The following is a 23,600-nucleotide window of genomic DNA, read 5'->3' as shown; positions in this document are numbered from 1 at the left end:
TTGTTTCAAGAAGTACAATGATTTCTAGTTACATATCAATGAATTAAAGCAAATGTTTCCCAATTTATACTGAAAACCCGGAAAAACTGTACAGAATCGTCAAACGGCCTCCCCTGATCGTTGTGTTTGTGGTTTAGATACAGAGTTGATACACGCCAATAATTTTAAAAAAACTTACAGGGTTGTGAAATCTCTACATTTAGAAACTAGTATCTTTTGTCGGTGCAGAAATGTAAGATTTCTTTAACATTTATAAAAGGATATGTATTTTAGTGAAATGCAGAATCTTTCGATTTCATGCCAAAATACAGTCAAGTTAGAAATTGCGGTCGAAATATACAAAAACTTCAGTATACCCAGCATAAAGATTCATCGGCCTTTTTTGCTGCAATTAAGTAACATATCAGTATAATGCCCCATTTTACAAGCTGATTTCCCCACGCCCTCTTTGCAGCAATATGAATAGTTTTTCTGTCAGGTATAAAATAAAAATTTCAACTAAAACACAGGTTCAAATGGAATTAAATTGGTTGGCAAATCAATTTCTCTTAGGCTAGAGTAAAATACTAACGTATTATAAAGAAAGAAGACCAAAATATCACCATTCTACATTCCCGGCTGAGTCATGTTGCCATATTGAAGCAAGGTATGAAAACGCTCAAAACCACAGTTATATGTTCCCTATGTCAAGGGATCTTTTGTGAACGGTTTCACTTGGACTATAGGTCGGAGTCCTAAATTGTTAACACACTTTTACCGTTATTAGGTACAGTCATCGGCCGTTACTTTGTCTAAAAAATTAATCTTTGAAGTTTTTTAACGGAACTGAATGCGATATCTAAGGATATATTCTACAGAAAATTTAGACTAACAGCAATAACTGAAAATGTCAACTCTATCTCTTAATCGGGTTCAGGTTCAGGTTCTTGAGAGATCTAAGGATAACTTTGAAGACTTCCATAGTTTTACCCAGCGCATGGTCTATCAGTGTCATCTACCAAATTTTGTAACATTTATAAGAAGAGAAATAATTGTATTTGAGCTCAGAATTTGAAAATGTCAACTGAAACTGTCAACTCCATCTCTTAGTCGGGTTAACTTGAACTTGTATTAGGTTCCCTGCTAAACTGAATCCTTCTAAGACGGAATGGCGAATGTCATTCTCAGTTTCATGCCAATAGAAAATAGGCTTCTTTATCTTGCTTGTACCTCAGTATCATACTAAAGTTTTTAGATATCCAGAAAGAACATCTAGATAACTCGATGGAAGCCCAATGGTTTGTCAAACTACAATGCTGGACAGGGGCACTCAACGACTGTTTTCTGTAAAATATCTGTTCGAAGAAGCAAATATTGCCTAGTTTTTTCTAGAAGTAAGAAGTTTATCGTACACTCCCCTGCGGGGTTTTTCAGTGATACAAGACAAAGGTATAATGCTTATAAAGGTTATATATCTACCTAAAAAAGAGGGAAAAAATTACCTACGTATTCCGTTTAAAATTCCTATGGCATAATAAAATGTTAAAACCTACAAAAAGCTCGCGGGATCAAGAAATTTCTGTAACAATGTTTGCATAAGTTTCAGTTTAAAATCCCTTCAGGGGCACCCAACGACTGTTTTCTGTAAAATATCTGTTCGGAGCCGCAAATATTGCCTAGAACTTTCTATTACTTGAGAACCGTCTAAAAATTTCTAGATGGCCGTTCCATTCATGTAAAATTTTCGAAGCTCATTTCACATTTCACTCCTTAGGTTTGATTATTTTTCGTAGCAAAAAGAAACCTTAAATTTTCGGATTCAAAAATGTGATGGAAAGAGGAATCAGAAAAGTTCTCTCCTTCGTAATACGTTAAATCTTAAATTTATCGCAATAATCCTGAAGCCCTGGTAATTTCGAGGGGACTAGCTGGGACTGAAGTTCCCCTAGGATGACAAAACCGATACCAATTTTATAGCGCTACTTGAGAATGCATCTCTAGAGATCTAAAAGTACTCTGGACAGCCCTAAAAAGAGTTTTCAATGTATTTAGAGGGAAACCATCATTGGGTGCCCCTGTCCCTTTGAAGCTTGAAGGGTGGCTAAAACTTTTCAATGATCGTTCCAGTCATGTACGATTTTCTTCGAAGCTTATCTAAGAAATTCCCTTCCATTTCAGGAAGTTTATTACTTCCCTCCTCGATAAAAAGGGAAACCTGAACAATTTGGAATTTGATAGAAAGAGGAATCAGAAAAAATTTTCATCTTCGTACAGCTTTAAATTGCAGCTGCTAAAATTTTCGGGAAAATAATATTGAAGCCCTAGTAAGTTCGAAAAGATTTCAGTTGTCCTAGGATAACGGAACAGATACAAATTTTACTGATGGCACCCCTTAAAATGTATTTCTAGAGATCTAAAAGTACTCTACACAGCCTTAGAGTCTTCACTGTATTTAGGAGAAAACTGCCGTTGCATGGGAGCCCCCGAGCTTAACCAGTCGACGAACATTGTTTCCGTTGTGCTCGGTCCTGTTTATATCGGCAGTAAAATTCAGAAATCCTTTCAGGTTCTTGAGAGATCTACGGATATTTTTGAAGGCTTCTATAGCTTTACCCAGCACGTTGTCTATCGGTGTCATCTACCAAATTTTGTAACATTTATAAGAAGAGAAATTGTATTTGAGCTGAGAATTTTTCGGCGCTATGAACTTGCACGTCCTGAGTACTAGAAAACTTTGAAAACTAACTTGACCATCTGATTGTCTGATCAAATGAAGTTTTAGCTTTTAAAAAAGTGATGACAAATTTTCATTTTCAAAAAGAACCATTAAGAGCGACCAGAAGTTCCCACTCTGCTAGAGAAAACAAGGAATTTTCCTACTTAACATTACACATCACAATAAGACGAACGAATGGAAAGGCCCTAAGTTGAAGTTATTTTTTGATTTCTTTTACATAGTAAGGAAAATATTATTGCGTCCGAAGTTCTTGGCAAAACTTTAGCTATACAGAGAAACCAGTTAAGGAAGAGGTAATCCGTAAGCGAGTACCTCTAGGCAAAACCGGAAAAATGGCCAATAATTACAAAGACTGGAGCGGATCTAACCTTTTTGTTTTCTAGTAATGTACAGTGTAAACATGGTCTAAACTTAAGTATTAAAATATTTTTTCGAACGTTCGAATCATCGCAAAGTTTATAATTGGATCCCGCAGCCAGTCGGCATAATATTTGAAGCATTTCGCCGTAGACATTTGCAGTAGCCGATAAAAATTCGTCCTCGTATGTGATAATAATAGACTATGTAAAGATTTAAAATATTCCTAAAGTCTATCTCTCTCTTCGCCTCCCTTTTTTCCCGCACTTTAACTCTATTTCTTAATGTTCCTCGCTATTCCGTCAAAAATTTCTGAACTACAAACTTTGTGCAGTCAGATCAAAAGCAAAGACTCGCCTGAGAAGCAAACACCCGCCCAGCTGAGGTCTTGCAATCACCAACCTATTTCATTGATAACAACAATGAAAAACATATTATCTAATAAATTTAACAATTTGGATATTCCTTTATCATTTCGTGACGGGAACAGGGCGTATATAAGAAGAAATTGTTTTGAAACGTAACAAAACGCCCTTGAGGAAGTGTATAGGTTCGATCAGCAATCATGGGCCGCCATTTTGTAACATAGAAATCATGCTGACAACGTCTCAATAGTTCAGTTTTATTCTTAAAAGCTTTCCGTTGCTATAACTGTCCATTGATATTGATTATGAAGACGAGACAAACCCAATTTTAATAGTCAGTAGTCAATAGAATCGTTTGCTAACGGTTACGATGTAGTATCAACCAACGTTTCTCGCATGTCAATTTTGAGGGGAACACACTGTAACCAGATTAACGGGATTCATTTGCCTTAGTGGAAGTTAAACTGTCCATCTTGCGATAGCAGGCTTTTCTAGTAAGCATTTCAAGTCGCATTACGTGTTGCTTTGTGTTATCGCATCGGTGGTGTTCAGAAGAAAAGAGCTTGCAGAAAAAAGAAATGGATATGAAGTTGAAATATGACGGTTAATCAGTTGCTCTTCTTCCAGCGGGCCAAATTCGCGGGCTGCGGCGGTGTGCACGTGAGTGCAGAGTCAGTTTTTCATCTCGTAAGTTATTTTCTCGTTTGCATGAAAAGGTGGGATTACAATTCATCGAACAGCTTTCTTAGTAAACTCTTATTTCGTTGCCCAGGGCAAACGGAAAATGATGAACATTTGACGAGCTGCCGGATTGAATAAAACTTTCAGGTTTATGCTACTTCGTGAAGCATTGGACCATGCTGCGCTTTTGCTTTCTAAAGAATACCTCCTTCATCTTCACTATTTTACAAGTTGTTTTCATAAATAACCATTTTTGAATATATAACAATCCCCACAGCCTACAGGGAAGCAAAACCGCCACTTTATTTTAGCAACACAAAATCTAAACGTGTAGTTCAACGAAATGCCTCAGTCAACTCACTGTCAAAACTTACTTGATGTTTCGTTAAAGCCCAAAATACAACAAAAGGATAGTATTGATGATTATTAGTACTTTATTGTAAAGAATTATCGTTCTATAATACGGCTAACTCACTGAAATGACTTTAGGTCTTATCCTGCTGGCCCCAATTTTCTGAGGACCTTTAGTCGGCCGGTAAGCTTCATGAACGCTCTGAGACTGAAAAAGGTTAATTTTCAACTGACATCAATATAGCAAATTTACCCCCATTAAAGGTAGGATAGGTAACAGGAGTTTAAACTTCAGAGCCGACTCAAACACTCAGGCATCGTTTTGAAAGCTAGTGGATTACTCAAACTTAAATATCATACTACATAGGTCGGCTTTGTTTGGTTAAAACTGAGCCAAAGTGAGCGATGCGAAAAACTGAGTGAACGCGAGTAACAAAAGAGAACACAATAGATGTAAATTTAAAGAGATTGGTCAAGGAGCTGAAGATTTGATTCGCTAAAACACCTAAAACATAAAGTTAATGTAGAAATAAAGGTTTAACCAAGTTTTTCTAAGTAAGGAAACAGTGAAGTTAAACCGAATTAAGGGACTCATTCGTTCGACTCAGTCCGACTTCGGTGCGTTAGGGAATTTCCTTTTCTATCCATGCAAAAACAGGAGCTTCTTAAAGCAACGAATACATCCTTAGAAAATTTGGAGGTGGAGAGTAACGAAGTCATTGTCACCTTTCTCCGCTCAATTTCAAGCCCGGGACAGCGGGCCTTCATGTCCATTGAACCGGCCGTTTCAACAGCATATCGAAAACAGAATGATGTTAACATCTGCATGTTACAAAGAAGCGTGGCATTTTGTTCGACACAGTTGTAGCATAAATCTGGAAAATTTTAAACACGACAAGAATGGTTGTCGAAAGACATCAGTGGTAACAAAATTTCCGCCTGCCAAGGCCGAAGGCCACCAAAATCCGATGTTCTATCATCTCGGTTACTTCGACTGTTTCAAGGCCAATTTGTTTCGGCGGTTTGTTAAATTCTATAGCTACATGCAATTCTGAATACACTGAATAATTGTGCAAGTTACAGATGTTCATTAACTTCTAAGACGCTTTGTACAATATCCAGACGTGAAAGTATAAAAAAGCGGTTGAAAAAAAAAGTGATACGGAATCTTCACATTTTTCGGTACTTAAACACTTTCGAGTCAACTTCGTGCGTAGTTGTCCACTCATGGAATACAGTGTTAGCAGAATTATTTAGTTAAAGCCGCTTCCATAAGAGTAGAACCCGTGACAAGTTTAGTAAATTTACCCAGCCAAGTTTCCATAAAAAAAAATTTGACTAACTGACACAAAGAGAGATAGAGGAAAAATCGAGCAACGTTCCATGCAGTGCCAGTTTTCCATGCCGAAACTTTCATTCACATGACGTTGAGTCTAAAGGATGAGGCACCCCATACAATATAAAATTTATAAAACATTTGCGGCTTTCAATCGCAAAAGACAGTAGCTGCCATGCAAAATTCAAGAAATTCAACTGAATTTAAACAAACACATAAGGAAGACTGACTGACCTCAGGCTCTAGACAAGCCTGGTACAGTTTAATACTCGCTGAATTTTCCACGTCAACTTCGAATCTATAGAAACTCTCTTTTTCCTCTTCTTTTTCTGTCTATTGTAATATGAAAATATTTTATACGAGTAATAAAAAGGATATGCAGCTATAATATAGTTGACTTGAAGAGAAGAAATCTTTTAGTTTTGACTTATTTTTCACTGCAACCGTGTCTGAGTCAAATTAGTAGAAACAGAGGCTCAGTTGCTGTTAATTGTAATCTATGTTTCGAGGTTTCTTGTATAGCAGACAATTTTACGGCAGACATAATAAAATGGAATGAACAAAATAAAGTAAATAGAAAACTTAAAGCCGGGCGGCTTTTGCATGCGAGCTAAAATGCCTCAGCGTTAGGTGCATATTGAATGTCATTTTACACAAATGTCATCCCGCTAATGTCGTGGAAAAATTTTCAAAGCTTGGTGTTTCTTGTCAACCAATGTTTCTGCAAAACATTTTGCTGACTAATGCGTTTGTCTCCTTATCTTCAGTTGCACTCTTTAGCTAATAACCTACAGAGATTAACATTTTTGAGAATATGCATTGCTGTTTAGCATGTCATCTCACGAACTGAGACCCCGCGGCTGGGCTTGCATCAAATATTATGTACTTTCAGCGCTTAAAACTGGGCAATCTTTTATTCTTCAAAAGCATTATTATTTGTCTACATTACCCGAAAAGGACGCCGAAAATCTGCTGCAGTTTCGAATTTTACTTTCTTATAAGAATTTGAGACAAAATTGAAAACGAGATCCGATCTTTTACAGTCTGTCACTCGAGAAAAATCATTATCTTAATGTTCCACGAGACGAAAAACACTTTTTGTTTTGCAAATAATTTTAAATATATGTCGGGAAAAACAATATCTTCTATATACTTTTCGCTTTTCAAAGGAAAAAATCCTATTTTACGAAGAAAACGTAACGAGTCGTTGATTTTTCTCGAAACATCACCCAACATTTCGAGAACCACGATTAAAATATTTATTTTCATGCTTTTAAAGGAAAAGCTGTGTGCGGTTTCATCTTTTTGCAATCTAGAGCATTTTCCACCTGCTTCGTGGCATCATGATTCTTCCTGAAACGCAAAAAAAAAAATTACATATTTTTTTGCAATCGCTTACCCGGTACAGTGTTCAAACCACCCGGAAAAATGGCTGTTTGTGACGCTCAACCTCTTTCCAAAATTAAAACCACCCACGCACGGCTAAATCGGGCAAAAATAGACGTACACCGAGGTAAAAATGCGTAGGATTTTAAAATGGATTTTTGTCTTCAGAAAATTATGCAACAACAGCAGACCTCGTAAATTATTTATGGTCGCCTGCCGATTGATTTCTTTTGAAATTTAGTTTGCGATCAATCAGCAAGCTCATATTTGGAAGTATTCTGTTTCACTAATTTCTTGCAAAAAAAAAACGATACGAAAAAGGAAAAAAAACCTGGCTCGTCCAAGGCCGATTTGGGTCGCTTCAGCGTGTTACATTCGCAACAAAAAAAATCAAGCCCCTTAGGGCAGAGGTTATTATTCATTTTGAGCATTGTCATTAACATGCACTTTTTTTTGATAAAAAAATGTTTTCCTTTCAACTCGTTATAGACGGGCTTTATTGTGTATTTATATACACAGACTTCAGATGACGTAACGCTGACGTCAGCGATAGGCCTTATCTAGCTCGTCGCACAATTGTTTCCAACAGTTCTTCTAGCTTGGTGAATATAATTTACGAGTCAAATTAATTTTAAGTTTTTTGGTCCACATAAAGACGTGTACGTATGCATTTTTATCCTGTCTTTCCGCCGGTGGGCGTACATTTGCTTTTTGTTTAGATCTGATGACGTCAAGCCCTTCGTCCAAGTCTTAGTGAACTCTTTCTACTAAGGTTTTCATTCCATGTTGCGATTCTTGAGAGGTAGGGGAAGATTACTGCGTTTGCGGTCAAGCGTGTCATTTTTTGTTGCTTTGAAGCAAAAAACCTTCAAGAAATAGTGCCACAGGCTCGTCGAACTTGATATCTTTTCATTTAGAGGTGAGTCGTTTTTTACTTTAATTTCTATTAAACTGGTATCTTTGGATGGAAGTTCCGCACTAGATTTGACTTCAAGTAAGATTTATTTTATTCATACACGGGCGTGGTGAATAGATAGATACTTCTACCTTGCTTGTATTCACAGAGGCTTATTTGCCCCCATAAATATGCACATAATAAGGAGTTAACAAGTAGTCCGTTTAACCGAAAAATATCCCTAAATGTACGTTTTAAAGAAAAGAATATATAGTGATCATCATATAAGTCTAATAAATTGTAACGATTTAAAGCAAAAATTTGCCCCTAAAACATCGATTTCAAATGGAAAGAAAAGCAAAGTCGAGCACTTTTTTTACGCAAGTAGATATCAAATTTCCAATTTCATTGTGTCATCAAAGTTGAAATTTTATAAATGAAAGAACCAAGCAACATTTTCCATAAAATACGCCTATTTTTACTGTCAACGGTTGCAGACGAAAAAATTACAGTTTCCTATACTCTAGAGCTGGCCAAACTATACATATGTCTTTGTTGTCGCATGTGAAATTTGAATTATTTTTTTGCCTTGCGTTCAGAGCGGAAGTCCTCTTTGAATTTTTACTTCCGGTACATTTGGACCGTTTCCTGTGACGTCAGTTACCCAGAAGTCTCGCGGGTGATTGATGATGCTCGTGTGGCCGGTTGTTACATTCTCTCTGTGTTCATGGCATGACAATTCGGCTGTTTTAAGGGCAAAGTTATATCTGTTTTAATTACCGAATTGACGACGCCTTCTCCTTCAAACCAACTGAAGACGCTGCAGCGCATTTGAATTTTCCGTTGCAAATTCGCGCCCAGAAGCCGTGTCCATTCTTCACCGAGAAATCCTCGACACAAAACCAAGTGCACTTCGGTGCATTTATTCGGCGGCCTGTACTGCCATCGCTTTTAGGAACGAAAAGAAAAACATGTCTTGTAATTTTTCAGGTAAGGTAAAGTGGCCGGCAAGTGGCATTCCCGGGATTTGTTAGTTAGACTCAAATTAAGCTCGCCCACGCTCTGAAATGTGTTACGAAAATATCATCGTGGACGAAGAGAACTTTTACCTGTGGTGCCGGGAATCTGTCGTCGATTTCATCTGCAGAGCGCCACCGATTGTATGAAGTTTGCGTCATATTGAGGCGGCCTTTTGTAAGGTTTTAGATCGCGCTTTTTCTTATTATGGGCGTTGTTCACCAACTTTGGTTTTTTTTTGGCTTTATCTTGTTTGGGTCTATGTTTGGAGGGAGTGTAGTTGAGTGGAGTGAATTATTAATTAACGTTTTTATAAGTAGTCGATTTCATTTCAAGCAAAAACATTTTCCAGGAGTTGAGCATATAGTTTGCCTTTGTACTTTTATTAATTTCATTTAACTTTCTTCTGGGTAACAAGAAAAGTTAATTTTGTGACTGAATCCGGCTCTAAAAGGAACGAATGTAGGTAGAATATTCTGTCAGAAGAAAGCTTCAGCTTACCTTTGGCTATTTATTTCCAGCAATATGTTTTATCTCTGTGCTTCTCTGTACGCTATTCGATACGTAAAATATATAATCTTCTGTTCCTGTTTGCAGGTTCCTGGCTATATTTTGGTCTCCTTGTATTGTATTGCTTTTTTAGCTTTAGGTTGGTTGGTTTTAAAAATCTAATCTCGTCTGCTTCTATTTCCCGTTTCAGATTTAAGACCGTGAATACGCCGGGACTGGTTTAGCGTTTCTGGGCGAGTTTTCTTACGTTTTTCTCGTCGCTTCACTGTTATCCATAACGTTATGATTAAAGGATTGCAAGTTTTCTCCCTCTGCAGCAACGATGATTGAACATGGACTTCAGCTGGATATTTTCTGAGGTAAGGTCTGTGGAGAAACGACTTTGTTTTGCTTAGGATTAAAATTATTAAAGGGCGAGCAGCCTAAAACAATAGCTGGAATAAACAGGTTGCAGCCCTTTAAGTTACATCCGTATTTTTATATCTTATTATCCCGAGCTTTTAAAGGCGAACACTTCCTCTCGTGGTCTTTGATCGAGCAGTTGTTTTGAAATCTCAGCCGGTTAAAATCTACCCACACTTTGTCGAAAAACATTCTGATACGTTGGTGTGAAACAGATTAATTTCATGGAGAAATTCAAACTGTTTTTAATGGTTGTCTGGAAGTTGACTTAAGCTTAACCAAAAGACTTAAAATGTTGTCGTAAATGACAAAATGAAATGTGAATTTTTGGTTAACCAAAGGCTACTTTTCCTGAATGGTGAAAATGTCTGACCTATTTTATATCTAGAACGGCAATATTCTGGACACAACCTGCTAATTACTTTATTTATGCCATAACCATCGTTTTCTGTCTCTTAATGCAACGTGTGAGATGAAAATAAACACTTAATGATAGGGCATAATCTAGCAATTTTTCTTTCAGAAGCTGCAATTTGCAAAATTTTTTCCAATTTCACAAATCTCAGATGAAATTATAAGCAAACTTCTTATGAATGCGAATCAATTCAGTTTTTGTTTGTACTGCTCCTGATTGCTCGTAGTCAAAAGATCCTGTCGGGCGGAGGTTTTGAATCCCTGTGGAGATATTCACATTATGTTGAATGTGTGGCTGCATTAACACAGTGTATGCTAGTGTTTGATTAGAAGTTTGAAGGTTTATCAAATAGGCTGCCATATCTAAAGTTGTTCTTCTGTTTTGCCCTAGTGTGGCTTACTTCCATTGGTCTTTTCATTCCCTGCTCATTCTGTACCTTTACAATATCAATTTTCTGCGTGCTAACTCTACTGAAAAGTAACCTTCACCTTGAAATCAAAACCACCCCTTATTTAATATTCATGGACATTTGCATTTTGTCAAATTCTTGATTGCATGCAATTACTGCAAGCTTAAGTGTGTAGTGTACAGTTATCCTTTGTTAGGATGTACAGATAAGCTCTATAAATTATGCTTATATAAGAGATTAACATTGTCTATAGTTTTGATACAGACAAAAACTGATTAGGTTTCCATGCCTTTTGAACAGCAGTGATTTGGTTGTTTTGTGGTTGAGGACTTGAAGTGTAGATTTTTAGTTTGTGATTGGCCCAGCTCTTATTTGGAAAGAGCCATGTTTAAAGTTTGCTACAATTCAGTTATTTATTTTCAAAAGATAACTGGCCAATTTGTGTCAATTTGTCCAAAAAGCAAATGTGTGTCTTAGTTCAACAAATACAGGCACATACACCTTATTCCAAAATGGTGAAGGCTTTATTATTCTTTTATATTTATGTTAATTAGCCCACGATGCCTCGATTCTAGCTAGCAATTCTTTTGAATTATCAAGATGCGATCAAGACATCGAGGGCCAATTAACATAACTATAAAAGAATAATAAAATTGTTGGCATTTTGGAATATGGTGTATTGAAATGTGGGAGTGGAGTTAGAATGGTGCAGTCAAATTTTATTCTTTGGAAACAAACCCTGAGTGTAGCCTGAAAGAAAAAAAGCCGTCTCTCCTCTCTCCGCACTGCTAGGGACATTTTGCTAGGAGGGGCATCTGTTCCTCAGCAACAGAAGAACCCATACTGATGACTTAAATCAATGTTTACATAATTAATTCAGTAGTTATGAGGTTCCAGATGTAAATTTTTTTGATTTTATGTTTCTCCTGATCAATTATTGTAATGTTTGTGTTCTTCTGCGAACGAGCTCCAGCAAAACTCCCATTTTTTTTTTTCTAAAGAAGAATATATTCCATGAATAGTTGGTTAATTGCATTTACTTTTGACCTTTGTGGCCTTTTGTCTTTTGTCTGTTATTCATGAACGACAGCAAAAACAATGTAACTACTACATTGACCAATCAGAGCCCCTGACCAGTTGCTGGACAGATTTTACATCATCAGTATGGAATTTCTATCACTCAGGTGCAGACATCCCTCCTGGCAAAGCAATGTATTTGTAGGCTACCTGAATTGGGTTTTTTGATAAAACTATGGTAACAGTGTGCATTATACTTTCTGAAACCTTGACTTTATTTGAGACCAAAATGTGTGATTTTCCCCACACTAGCCTTTTACACACCTCAACCATGGTGTTCAAGAGATAAATAAGAAAAAAATGCTTACAGACCCTGTTTCCATAAAATGCAAGGGTTTATAAACAAAATTTTACAGTAATATTGTAATTTGAAGCTTTGATGGTCTCTTTGTAAAACTTTGGGCTCTTTTTTTGCACAACTTTGGGTTTTGAATTTCTGTACTTCTAAGGTACTCATTTAAGCATTGCTCAAGATACAGACTGTAGAATGAAAGAGATCTAAAATGGTTCATACACCCAGAGATTTATCTTTTTTGGGGGGGGGGGGGGTCAGTTACTGTGACAAGTTTTTTATTACTGCCTCTACCGTTTTAGTTTATGGAAGAGAATAAAAAGGCCGGAAAAAGCACAATGGTATTTTTTTTATTGTTGGGTCTCCTCTTAGTCTTATACAGAGTTTTCAAATGGCTTGCTGCAGTTTTCCTGAAAGATAATTAGGTATGGTAGGAAAATTCTCTCTGCTGTCATTTGATGTAATGTGCATGAAATACATGTACAAAGGTATTATAATTGATGCACTTAGAGTATTTAGGCAATTTTAAGCCTCCTTGCTGAGAAGCATTTTGTATTTAAGAGATGACAATTTTACCAGAAACTTCCAAAAGCTGTTGGATTTGGTTCAAAACACATCTGAGGTTGTATTGAAAGGATTTTGTGAAAGAGATTCAAAGCTGTTTAATTGACCATCATATAAAAATTCCAAGGGTTATTTGTCCTTATCTACAGTAAGGTCTCTCAAGTGTTTATTAAAATAATGGTATATGGACTGCTTTTTTGAGAAGATAAGTGTACATTTATGTGTCATCCCATCACAATATTTTAATTCAAACCAAACAACATTACCGGTAATATTAGCATTCTGTTCCACCAAGATTATTTTCTAAAAAATTCTGTGCCTAAGGTTGGACATGTCTCTATTACTTATTTAAAATGTTAGAACATAGTCTGATTATCTGAATCATTTCCATTCTTCACTGCAGACATAAAAAAGATTGTCCGACATTTTAAAGTCTGTGCTCACTTATAACGTCCACAGTTTAATTTGATTTCTAGCCTGCTTCAATGGGACTTTGTTAGCTGAGTTGCAGATTATATTCATTCTCTTTTGTGGTACGTTGTTACGGTTTTCGCATATGTAACTTATTTTGGTTCTAAAGGTAAATAATGTAATAACATCAGAAGTACTTGTAGAAAAAATATATGGTAAAGCTAAGAGTCTAGTTTGTGCACAGTCACAGCATTTTAGTATTCTGTGGTATATATTCTTGAACATCTTCTAAGGATGTTGGCATAGGTCTCCCAAGATTTTTTTTTTCAAACCAAACATAATGTGTCACACCATTTGTCAGGGTAAAATATTACCGCGGTGCATTCACTTTGATAGTGTTTAACACTGTTTACAAAATTAATTGAACAGAGTACACTGTCCTATTTCCAACACTTTGTTCAAGGAGTTATCTATCAGATTTTACAAGCCTTCCAAAGATTTTCCTATTTTTGTAACATGTCTTAATTTAGTTGTAGTGTGTATGTACCTTTAATATGAGGTTACTGCCACCATAATATTGGTCAACATACTCTTAGTGAGCACTTACATCCCTGTATGTTGAAAGTAAGCTTTTAATTTATAAAATAAATATCGATATTGTTAAGGGTTTGTTATTTAAATCAGAGTCATCTATTATTATAAGGACAGTTGTCACTTCAACTTAGTTTTATGCCTTAAGTCACATGGCATGATCTTTCAAGATAGTGAAACCTCCCAGCTGTAAACCTTGTAAGGTATTATCTGTTATCAGTAAATTTACAGGAAAACATTGTGTCCTTTCTTGAAGCTAGCATTTTGGCACCCTACAATTTTGTAGCAGTGACAGTGTTCCATGTTGGGATGTTTGGTTTGTTGTCCATTACTGCCGGAGACAATCCTCTCCACAAAAACTACTTGACATTTTATTTTCTTAATCAGTAATTTAGTTACCCCTGCATCCTGCCTCCTGCATCCTGCATTCCCAACACATAAAATCCCTAAAGATGCAAGATAATTGAAAGTGCATGTCCTCAGCGTGCAGAGAAAGGCATATCCTATAGCCCAAGGCTGGTTAATTGTATGTTACAGGCTAGTGAATTCTGTTCTTTACTTCCCCGATGGGCTAGTGAATTTTTGGGGGGAATTGAAATTATAGAACTGTAATCAATCCTGCTCATCCAAAAATGTTTCCTAGCTGGAAATGCTGTAAAATGGACTTTCTTTGCTGCCTGGTCCACACAAATACTCCAAAGAAATCTTTGGTTTTTGGACTGGGGCTAGTGATTTTTCTTGTTACAAGTCATGGGACTCATCATGCAGCTGTAGCAATTTGAAATAAACATACTGCTCAAAACAATTACTTACTCAAACTTAAGGTTAGGTTACACCATGTAGCTGTAATAAAATACATTTGTAAGGTTTAAAGAGGTAGAAGTTTTGTTAGAAATGTTAGGCCCAGGTCAGTCAACGAACTTTTCATGAGCCAAACCTAATTCGAATTGAGGCCAACCTAAAATAATTATTTAGACCGGCTGAATTGATTCAGACGCCGATCATAATAGCAGCTGAAGTAAGTTCAAATGGTTCAAAAGTTCAAATGCTCATTTTGGTCAAACTGTTTACAAGATATGTTATAATAATTTATGCATTAGGTCCGGTACGTGAAAATTTCAGCATCTGAATTGAAGCCGTTCCAAAGACGCTCCAAAGATGCAATTCCCCGCCGGTGTAGGCAAAAGTAACAGCTGAGCTTTTCCAAATTGAAACAGGCATTCCTAATTGACTCAGACGCCGAACTTTTCAGGTACTTGATTCAATGAATTAGGTTCGGCTCATGAAAAGTTTGGCGTCTGAACTGGGCCTAAGTGGACGTCATGAATAATTTGCATACAGATTGTTCAAGAAATAAACATGACTACTGGAAGTTTATATGCCCCCCACCCCTTACCTCTACTCCTTTCCGGTCTGGACCTCAGTTGATGGGAAGTGTTAATGCTTGTTTGCATTTTGTTCTGGTATAGTGGCAGAATTAAGACCAATCCAAACATACTTAGACCTGTCTTACCAGCTATTGGTTTGTCATTAACCATAGCCCCTTATTCCTAACCTTGTTTGTCTATTTTGAGACTTCTACATTGTAGCTAAAAAGTGCATGCAAATTTTTGACATCCTGCCAGTTTCTGTATAATAAAGCGTAATTATCTTCTGCTTACAGCTGTATGTAAAATTTGGGAGGAGGTTGCTCTGTGCAAGTCTCACTATGAGTACACTGTATGCCTGAGATTATACCACTGTCTACCGATAAGACATCACTAAGAAAAAACAATGCAAAATAAAATGTATTTGTTACACAATAAGCTAGGTGTATCAAAGGTTTCACTCGAACATCAACCAAAGCACATGCACAAGTTACCAAAAGAGAAAAAACACAAAACATCAAATAACCAAACTTGTATGTTCATGTACATCCCGTTGAAAGGAGCAGAAGTGACGTGTGTCAATAGAGTCCTTATATTACTACAGTCATACCTTTGTACAACGGCCACCTTTGGGAAATGGCAAGGTGACACTTGTATACAGGGTGGCAGCTATATACAGGTCAACTTTGCAGAAAATATAAAGCATCTGAAAATTTTGGGAAGTTTTCTGGTGACTGTAAGATACAGGGTGACTGCTATATACAGGGCCGTTATATACAGGTTTGAATGTAGTGTGATCAATTTTGTCAGAAATAGTGTTAGGCAACACCCCATGAAAAGAGATTAGCATGCAAATGAGGTAGTTAATAAGCCCTCTGTACTCACTTTGCAGTTCTACCACCAGTGTACTTTTTCTATTCACAAAGTTTTTTTTAGGCTTGATTACCAGCTGTTGTTCGGGAAATGATTCCACACTCCTCCCACAAAAAGACGCTTGGAGGGGTGGGTTTGCTATTAGTAATTACCTATTTCCACCAACACTCATCCAGCCATTTCTTCTCTGGGAGGAACAAAACCCAACCCAAGAGAGTGGCAGAAAGTGAAAAGAAAACTTCTTGTTTTGCAAAAAAGATGTTATCAAAGTACAGAATTTTTTGCCTAAAATGTCAACTTCAGTGACAAAAACTTCAAGACATACCATGTTTGTAAACATATTCCAAGTTTCTGCCATCCATTAAGGAAAGAGACTAAATAGAGAATTTGTTAAAAGATCAATGGAAGCATTTTCTTGATGATCATTTCAGTATTTCTCATAACCATTTCTTTGATAATGTATCGCTATTGTCAGGAGAAAATTGATCTGTATCACTCTTGTCTTGGACCAGCAGGAACAGGCCCTTTGTAGGTGGTGAGTCATGTGGTACAAACTGCTATGCCAGGATGCTGAAATGCAGTGGAACAAGACTGACAAAGAAGTAGCCATAAATAATATATAAATAATAAATAATATTTTTTCTGGTTCACTTCTTGTCTGTCCTACAGTGTAGCATGGCATGCAGTGTTGTACCATGTGGCTGATCACCTGCTGGCAGGCACGTTGGTGTTTGCACCTGAACCAAAATGTTCTCTTTGTTGCCTGTTTTTTTTGTGTGTGTGTCTTACAACAAATTTCCAGGTGCTATAACTTAAGAGCACTTGTTAGCATTTTATTTGCTTGAGAAGTGTGCAACTGCCATGTTATTAATCTTCTAAGGTTGTAGAATTTTTAGTTGTGGCTTATATATTACATTGGCATCTGTGGTGTTTAAGGAGTTTCATTTAATCAAGATGTGAGTGACTTTCCATCATCACTAAAATGTCTTATTCCTTGTATTTTTTTTTCACTGTTTAAACATTTTATGTTAGGGAGTTAATACCATTTCCTTTCATTCATGGCATGCATCTCATAGGACAGAAAGATCGATCAATCAAACTGAAGAGGTTTTTGTAGAAGAATTTTGTGATTTCTGTGGCTGTTGTTTATTAATGATGCATTTATTTTAGTCTTTTTTGTGCTTTTAATAGAAAGACTATATTTCAATTAAATTATAAATTTTATATGTATATTAAACTGTAACATACGTAAAAGACCCAAGCATTTTCAATTTAGGACTCACTGTGTTTTGAACTGGGACTCATGATTTTTCACAAGAGGAGTCCCAGGACTCACCTTAACTACATGTATTTGTAACAAAATCACTGATCATTCTTACGTGGCTGACATGATTATGTTGAGTGTCAATGGTGCCTGCAGATGGGCTCTTAACCCATTCACCCCTGAGCCGCCCGTGCAGATCCACGTCCTTTCTACCCTTTGTGACGTCATCAGTTTTAACGGTCAAGGACAACTTTGCCCGCTAACATGTGCAGAGTGAAGAGATCTTTCAAACCATGCCAGAATGAGCACAATTCAGTCAAGGATACCGGAGAAAGAGGCAAAAAACCATGTAACATTGACCTGAAAATCTCCATGAAAATCTTGTTAAGTTGCCCACCTACCTTTCCTTTCACCTAATCCTAAGATCCTGAAAGCTTTCCTAAAAACTATTCCCACCAAAATGAAGCCTACTAAATGCCCAGCAAGAGAAAAAAAAAAATGAGGCAAGAAAAGCGAAAAAAGAGGGGAGGAGAGAAAGCGAAAAGTAAAAGTCAAGACTGCTGTGTCACTTTTAAACGCAAAAACTATGTCGAAATTTTGCTTTCTGCGCATGCCCGAACTTCGCAAGCTGATATTTTGCATCTGGATCAGAAGGCCGCGAAGTGTAGCTCTTTATAGCACGACAGCGACCAGAAAACCACTTGACTAGCTTCAAAACGCGTTTTTCGGCAAAAACTCCAGGAGCGAATGGGTTAAACAGTTTGCTTCATTCTTTGTTTTCCTTTGCTAAAGAATCAGAATAACTGATTTCCTGTCACAGAAAAAGTCATTAAGATGGCCAGTTTTCCATCCATGGAGGATGCTAAACTACCACTTCATGTACTACTGCTATTAACTACTTAGCCAACAATCTTTTTCCTATGAAATGTTGTGATTCACCAGTTATATTAATAATTTACTACTAGTACATGCGTATTTCAGCCTATGTACATTTACTCTAAGATAAATGAAATGTTTGAAAGTTGTTAATTTTTGCCACTAATATTTGCATAGATAGGAATGTGGAGATTTGCAATATTGTGGTGTAGGGTAATGAAATGTTTGAAAGTTGTCCTTGCAAGTTAAATCTTGAATCGCGATATTACTGCTGGTCAGTTGATTGGGTGAATGTTGCTTACAACAGACATCTTTTTTTGCTAAGAACTTGACGTGCAAGGTATTTTTTTGAAAATGACAAAATAACAACTTCGCATCAAACAAATATCTTTTCCAAAGCGTGCGTAATACAACTGTACATTCAGCAATTGCTTTTGGCTGGTTCCTAACACTAGTTTTTAAAGTCTTAATTTCATGCTGTGTTTTTTTTTCTTTTTCCACAGCATTGTTTTTTCAGATGATGGATGAAAGATTCCCTATTGATAATGGTACAAATATGACAAACCACCAGGAAGACGGCACCCATACTTCTGTTGAGGTCTAGTATTAATTTTCATGTTGTTGTGTGGCTTAGGGCTTGAACAGCCAAGTTAAGGTATTTGAACTGCTATAAAGTGAAAAATTGATCATGCTTATAAATTCGCTTATTTGAAATGTACTCTTAACCTGAACTCAAATTCCAAAAATGAAGCATTTTCATTAAATAGAAGCCATTAAAATAAAGGCCAAAGTTGGTATCTAAGAGCATTATTTTGGAAATATTAATAATCAAAGGGCTAAAATCTGAAAAGGTACTTTCCATTGTTGACAGAAATGATGCAATTTTGACAACCCGACATGCGATAAGGCATTATGAGTTTCAAGTAAGCTAGCGCAAGTTATAGCAAAATTTGCTTACATTCTGCGCATGCTTCCCCAAATAAAGTACATTCATTTTGATATTTCTAAATCGTTCCTATGGCTGTAAAAATCCTTCTAGAGACAGATTAGATAAATGATACTTGCAAGGTCGATGACAGATAACACCACAGTTAAGTGGCATATTATGCAAATTACTACGTTGCTAAGGTTTAAACATTGTTTGGGATACAATATTGAGAGTATGTCACGAAACAAGTTGAAAGGAAGATTTCCACATTTTCTCACCATATTTCTTACTACAATCGGGTCAGTGTTACAACAAACAATAAGAACAGCGGTTTACTCGAAAGAATTCTAGCTAAACAGTGAGGACAGTGCTTTGCAACAAAAATTTAAAGGCCAATTTTGCTGCTGTGTTGGACTGCACTGAAAACAAATTAATGTAAAAAGAAGAGGATTCATCATACCATGCTGAAACTTGCCAGGTTTATTCACATAATGTTAAGGAAAAACATCTTAAATACCTGCCAAAGGGGGAACAGTTTGGAATTTTTGGCGGCAGTCTGAAGTTACAGGGCATTACCAAAAAATTCCACCTCTATAACTCAGGAAAAAATTGCAAGGCACTGCCGGGAACTTGCAGGTAAATGAACAATCTAAGTATAAGTTAGTTCCAATTTTTTTATTCCTAGCTATCCAGGGAATGTCAGAAAATTATTTTATATGCAATTCTTGATTTTTTGAGCCTGCAAAATAAATCTGAAACAACACCTTAGGTGTGAAAATTAACACCTCATATATCAATTTTCTGAAAGCTCAACTCTCACTCGATAGATTATGTGAGAAAAAAAATTCAAATTTAAGAGTTTATAGCAGATCTGATACCTTAAGCTAACATGTTCCCACCATGCATGAGCCAATGCGAGGTCAAAGCTAACTACCACCATCTTTAGGCCACTGAAAATAGGGTTCCGCCTAGCTGTTTTGAATTATGAAATGATAAGTGTAATTTCTTTCGCCTGACAAGCTCCCAGAAATCACTCAACACTTAATAAATTATTATAAGTAACTCTTTGCTACTTTAGAAAAAGTTAGGATTTGTCAGTTTTGATTGTTCATCACTTGCCATGTGGCAACACCAGGCATTTGTGTGGTCATGTAAAAGTATCTTCGACCAGGAGGTATCAGGTGTTTTATAGGTTTGAAGAATGAGAAAATGAATGACTTTGTTCAGAAGAAAGTAGTTGTAATAACAAAGTGGTTGTAATTATGGAGTAGTTTTAGGGCAAGGTTCCTAGGTAATAATGTCCATCTCTTTTCTCAGAAATCTAAAACCCCAGTTGTTACCACTGCTGAGGTGTCCAGCGACGAGAGCACAAAGGCAGATTCCCCTGAGCAGCCTCAAGCTGTCACCATGGCAACACAACCCAAGGCTTCTTTGAGTACGGTCCATGTGCAGCAGAGTTTTCACAGTACGCGTACGTCAATTCCGGTTCTCACTCATTCAGTTTCTGAGGTAAAACTGATGTCATTTTAAAATGAGCATTTCAATAAGTGTATACTCGGGTGCCACTTTACAATGTACTGTACTACTCAAAAGTTAGCTACTACTCTCTTGTGAGAAGAGACTCTCATTACCAGAGATGAGTCTCATCGTAGCAGACAAAAGTCTATACCCCTGTGGCCATCCCCTTGTTTCCTCCATTTAGCGTTGTCTGACTGACCCAAATTTCTGGCATTTTCGAAAAAAGGCATTATGTAGTTAAACCTTTTTTGACTTTAACCCATTCGCCCCTGAACCGCCCGTAACCGCCCGTGCGGATCCAGGTCCTTTCTACCCATTGTGACGTCATCAGTTTTAACGGTCAAGGACAACTTTCTTCACTAACTTGTGCAGAGTGAAGAGATCTTTCAAACCATACCAGAATGAGCACAATTCAGTCAAGGACACCGGAGAAACAAGCAAAAAACCACGTGACATTGACCTGAAAATCTCCATGAAAATCTTGTCCCATTACCCACCTACCTTTCCTTTCGCCTAATCCTAAGATCCTAAAAGCTTTCCTAAAAACTCTTCCCACCAAAATCAAGCCTACTAAATGCCCAGCAAGAGAAAAAAAAAATGAGGCAAGAAAAGCAAAAAAAGAAGGGAGGAGAGAAAGCGAAAAGTAAAAGTCAAGACTGCTGTGTCACTTTTAAACCCAAAAACTATGTCGAAATTTTGCTTTCTGCGCATGCCCGAACTTCGCAAGCTGATATTTTGCATCTGGATCGGAAGACCGCAAAGTGTTCGACCTGTAAACCAGTTTGTGGTAAGTTTTAGCTCTTTATAGCACGACAGTGACTAGAAAACCACTCGACTAGCTTCAAAACGCGTTTTTCGGCAAAATCTCTAGGAGCGAATGGGTTAATTAATTTTTTTAATCTTAAAAATGAGTTTTGTAACAGCATTCCCAGGCATTGAGGTTTTGGCAGTCTATCATTTTTACTTTTTGCTGTAACATCGACCGTCATATTCCCTCCATCAGAGATGCCAACTTCTGGAAATCTAAAATCTGGAGACTCTCTTCTTTTACATTCACTCATTATTTGTCATCACAGGTTTATGTTTAATGTTCCTGAACTATGAAGCTTTAGAAACAAAAAATGTGTCTGCTCTCCATTATTGTGATAATGACAGAACTTTCCTTTTCCTTGCAGCCCTCTCACCACCATCCTCGGAAAACTCTTACGCGAAGTACTGCTGTGACAACTGTGCCTTCACCCCCACCCCCACACTACCCAGATGAGGTCACTGAGGTACTGAGTGAATCATGATATATTGTGTGTTGTGTGCCATAGTCTCCAGTGATCAATAGAGTATAGGGTCACTAAAGTAAGAGAACAAAACACTAGACAGGCATAAGAGACTGAGGGTCACTTTCTAATTAAGCATAGGATAAAACTGGAAACAAAAGGAGACATTGTGTAAGAAAACAAGTTCTACACTGTAGAAATTGGTACAAAAAATATTAATAACAATCAACAGTGATTTAGTGAAATTGAAACATGTAAATATAAGCATAGAAAGTTAACGTTTCGCTCTCACTGTAATCCCATTGTCAAAACTATCTACAGCACTGTGAGTAATAGCCTGCGAAAACATCCGTTTCTCCTCGCTCTTCGAAGCTGGGAAACGTCCCTAGTGGTGAAGAGCGTGGAGAAACGGATGTTTTTGCAGGCTATGTAAGTAACAAATTATGTGTGTGTATTTAAATAGTTCCGAGTCTCAAATAATTGGCATGCTAACCAAAGGAAATTCTTTACACAAGCACTTAAGCATGAACAGAGTCAGCTTGCACATTGAGAGATGGCTTAATAATGGTAAAAGCAGAAAGATTAGATCCTCTGCTATTCTGTCATTTTGTAACGATCAATGTAATGTCTTTAAAAAGTAAGTTGACTGTTGCAAGTCTCCATTTTCAACTCATTTCTCTATACACAAATTCCTGCGGGCATCAATGTTAGCTGTATAACTATTATTCAATAGATTTTAATATGTCACAAGTTAGCAAGTGCATGTACAGTGTAGCTCAATAATAAGTTTTTGTTTTTTGTTTTGTTTTGTTTTGTTTTTTTAATGAAAGCACTTTGTTTTATTTACCCTGGTCTCTTGTAAGCTTCTACTATGTAACAGATTATTCTTTCTTTGCTAGGGGACCCCACCTTACAAGAACACAAGTTTTGATTCCAGCGATAGTGGAATAGCTGGAGAATTGCCGCCAAGACTGGAGGCTCTTGCTAGAGCCTCTAAACAGAGTTCGCTTTCTAGAGGTACAGTCTAAGAATGTTTTGGCTTGGCAGTGGTGTTGAGATTGGAGAGGTTTTTATTACCCATCTTCATGACTTTTTCTACCAAAACATTGACTATGAATAATTCTTTTGTTTTCTTTGCTAATTATTATTGCTTTTGTTTTTGTTTTTTTTTGGTTGCATTCTTGCAGATGGTTCTTTTGAATATACAGATTCTACGGGAACAGATCTCCATGATTTTATTATAAAGACTTTAAAAAATCCCAGGTGGGCATACACTCCTTTCTTTGATCTTTACAGAAATAGCATTTTACTTTTCTCCTGACCACTAGCTGGATTTGTTCTTGGTAGTCCCGAATTCAAATCCTCTGCCATGCTTGTAAATAGCCAACTGGTTCATGCCACCTCCTACCAGTTGGGATTCTTAGCCACATTATATTTTGTTTTAGTTATTGGTTCATTATCCCTGAAAAGCCCCATAGGTGAAAGGTTGTTAAGTATTCATTCGTTCATTCATTCCTTCATCTTCTGTTCTTTTTTCTTCCAATTTGTAGGGATCGCAAATTTCTAATGAGACTAGAACAGGACTTCCTTAATTTTATCCAAGACCCAGCGTAAGTAGATTTTCTGTATATGTTGAACACTTCACTCACTCTGTTCTTAACAAGCCAAACTTGTTACCAACAGTATAAGGTGATTGCCATATTATTTTGTGCTCTTTTTACTTCCATT

The 23,600-nt window shown here is 36.9% G+C and overlaps 1 protein-coding gene across 7 annotated transcripts in view; it reads left to right on the top strand.

Annotated features, from left to right (window-relative positions):
• Nucleotides 1–7,965: 7,965 nt before the first annotated feature.
• LOC140931183 (uncharacterized) overlaps nt 7,966–23,600 on the top strand; it is a 31,653-nt gene continuing 16,018 nt past the window's right edge. For 5 of the 7 annotated variants that reach the window (XM_073380942.1, XM_073380944.1, XM_073380945.1 and 2 more), the window contains exons 1-8: nt 8,771–9,077; nt 9,805–9,973; nt 18,659–18,753; nt 20,401–20,592; nt 21,777–21,875; nt 22,772–22,889; nt 23,060–23,135; nt 23,423–23,482. In XM_073380942.1, the coding sequence (XP_073237043.1) occupies nt 18,673–18,753; nt 20,401–20,592; nt 21,777–21,875; nt 22,772–22,889; nt 23,060–23,135; nt 23,423–23,482 (626 nt within the window). In that variant the 5' untranslated portion in view covers nt 8,771–9,077; nt 9,805–9,973; nt 18,659–18,672. Of the gene's footprint in view, nt 8,112–8,770; nt 9,078–9,804; nt 9,979–18,658; nt 18,754–20,400; nt 20,593–21,776; nt 21,876–22,771; nt 22,890–23,059; nt 23,136–23,422; nt 23,483–23,600 lie in introns of those variants that run through there. The other 2 variants (XM_073380940.1, XM_073380941.1) reach the window with 2 other exon arrangements.

This window comes from Porites lutea, chromosome 3, assembly GCF_958299795.1.
Source record: "Porites lutea chromosome 3, jaPorLute2.1, whole genome shotgun sequence".
Lineage (NCBI taxonomy): Eukaryota > Metazoa > Cnidaria > Anthozoa > Scleractinia > Poritidae > Porites > Porites lutea.
The sequence above is the reverse complement of the archived record's forward strand: the minus strand, read 5'-3'. Positions and strand labels throughout refer to the sequence as shown.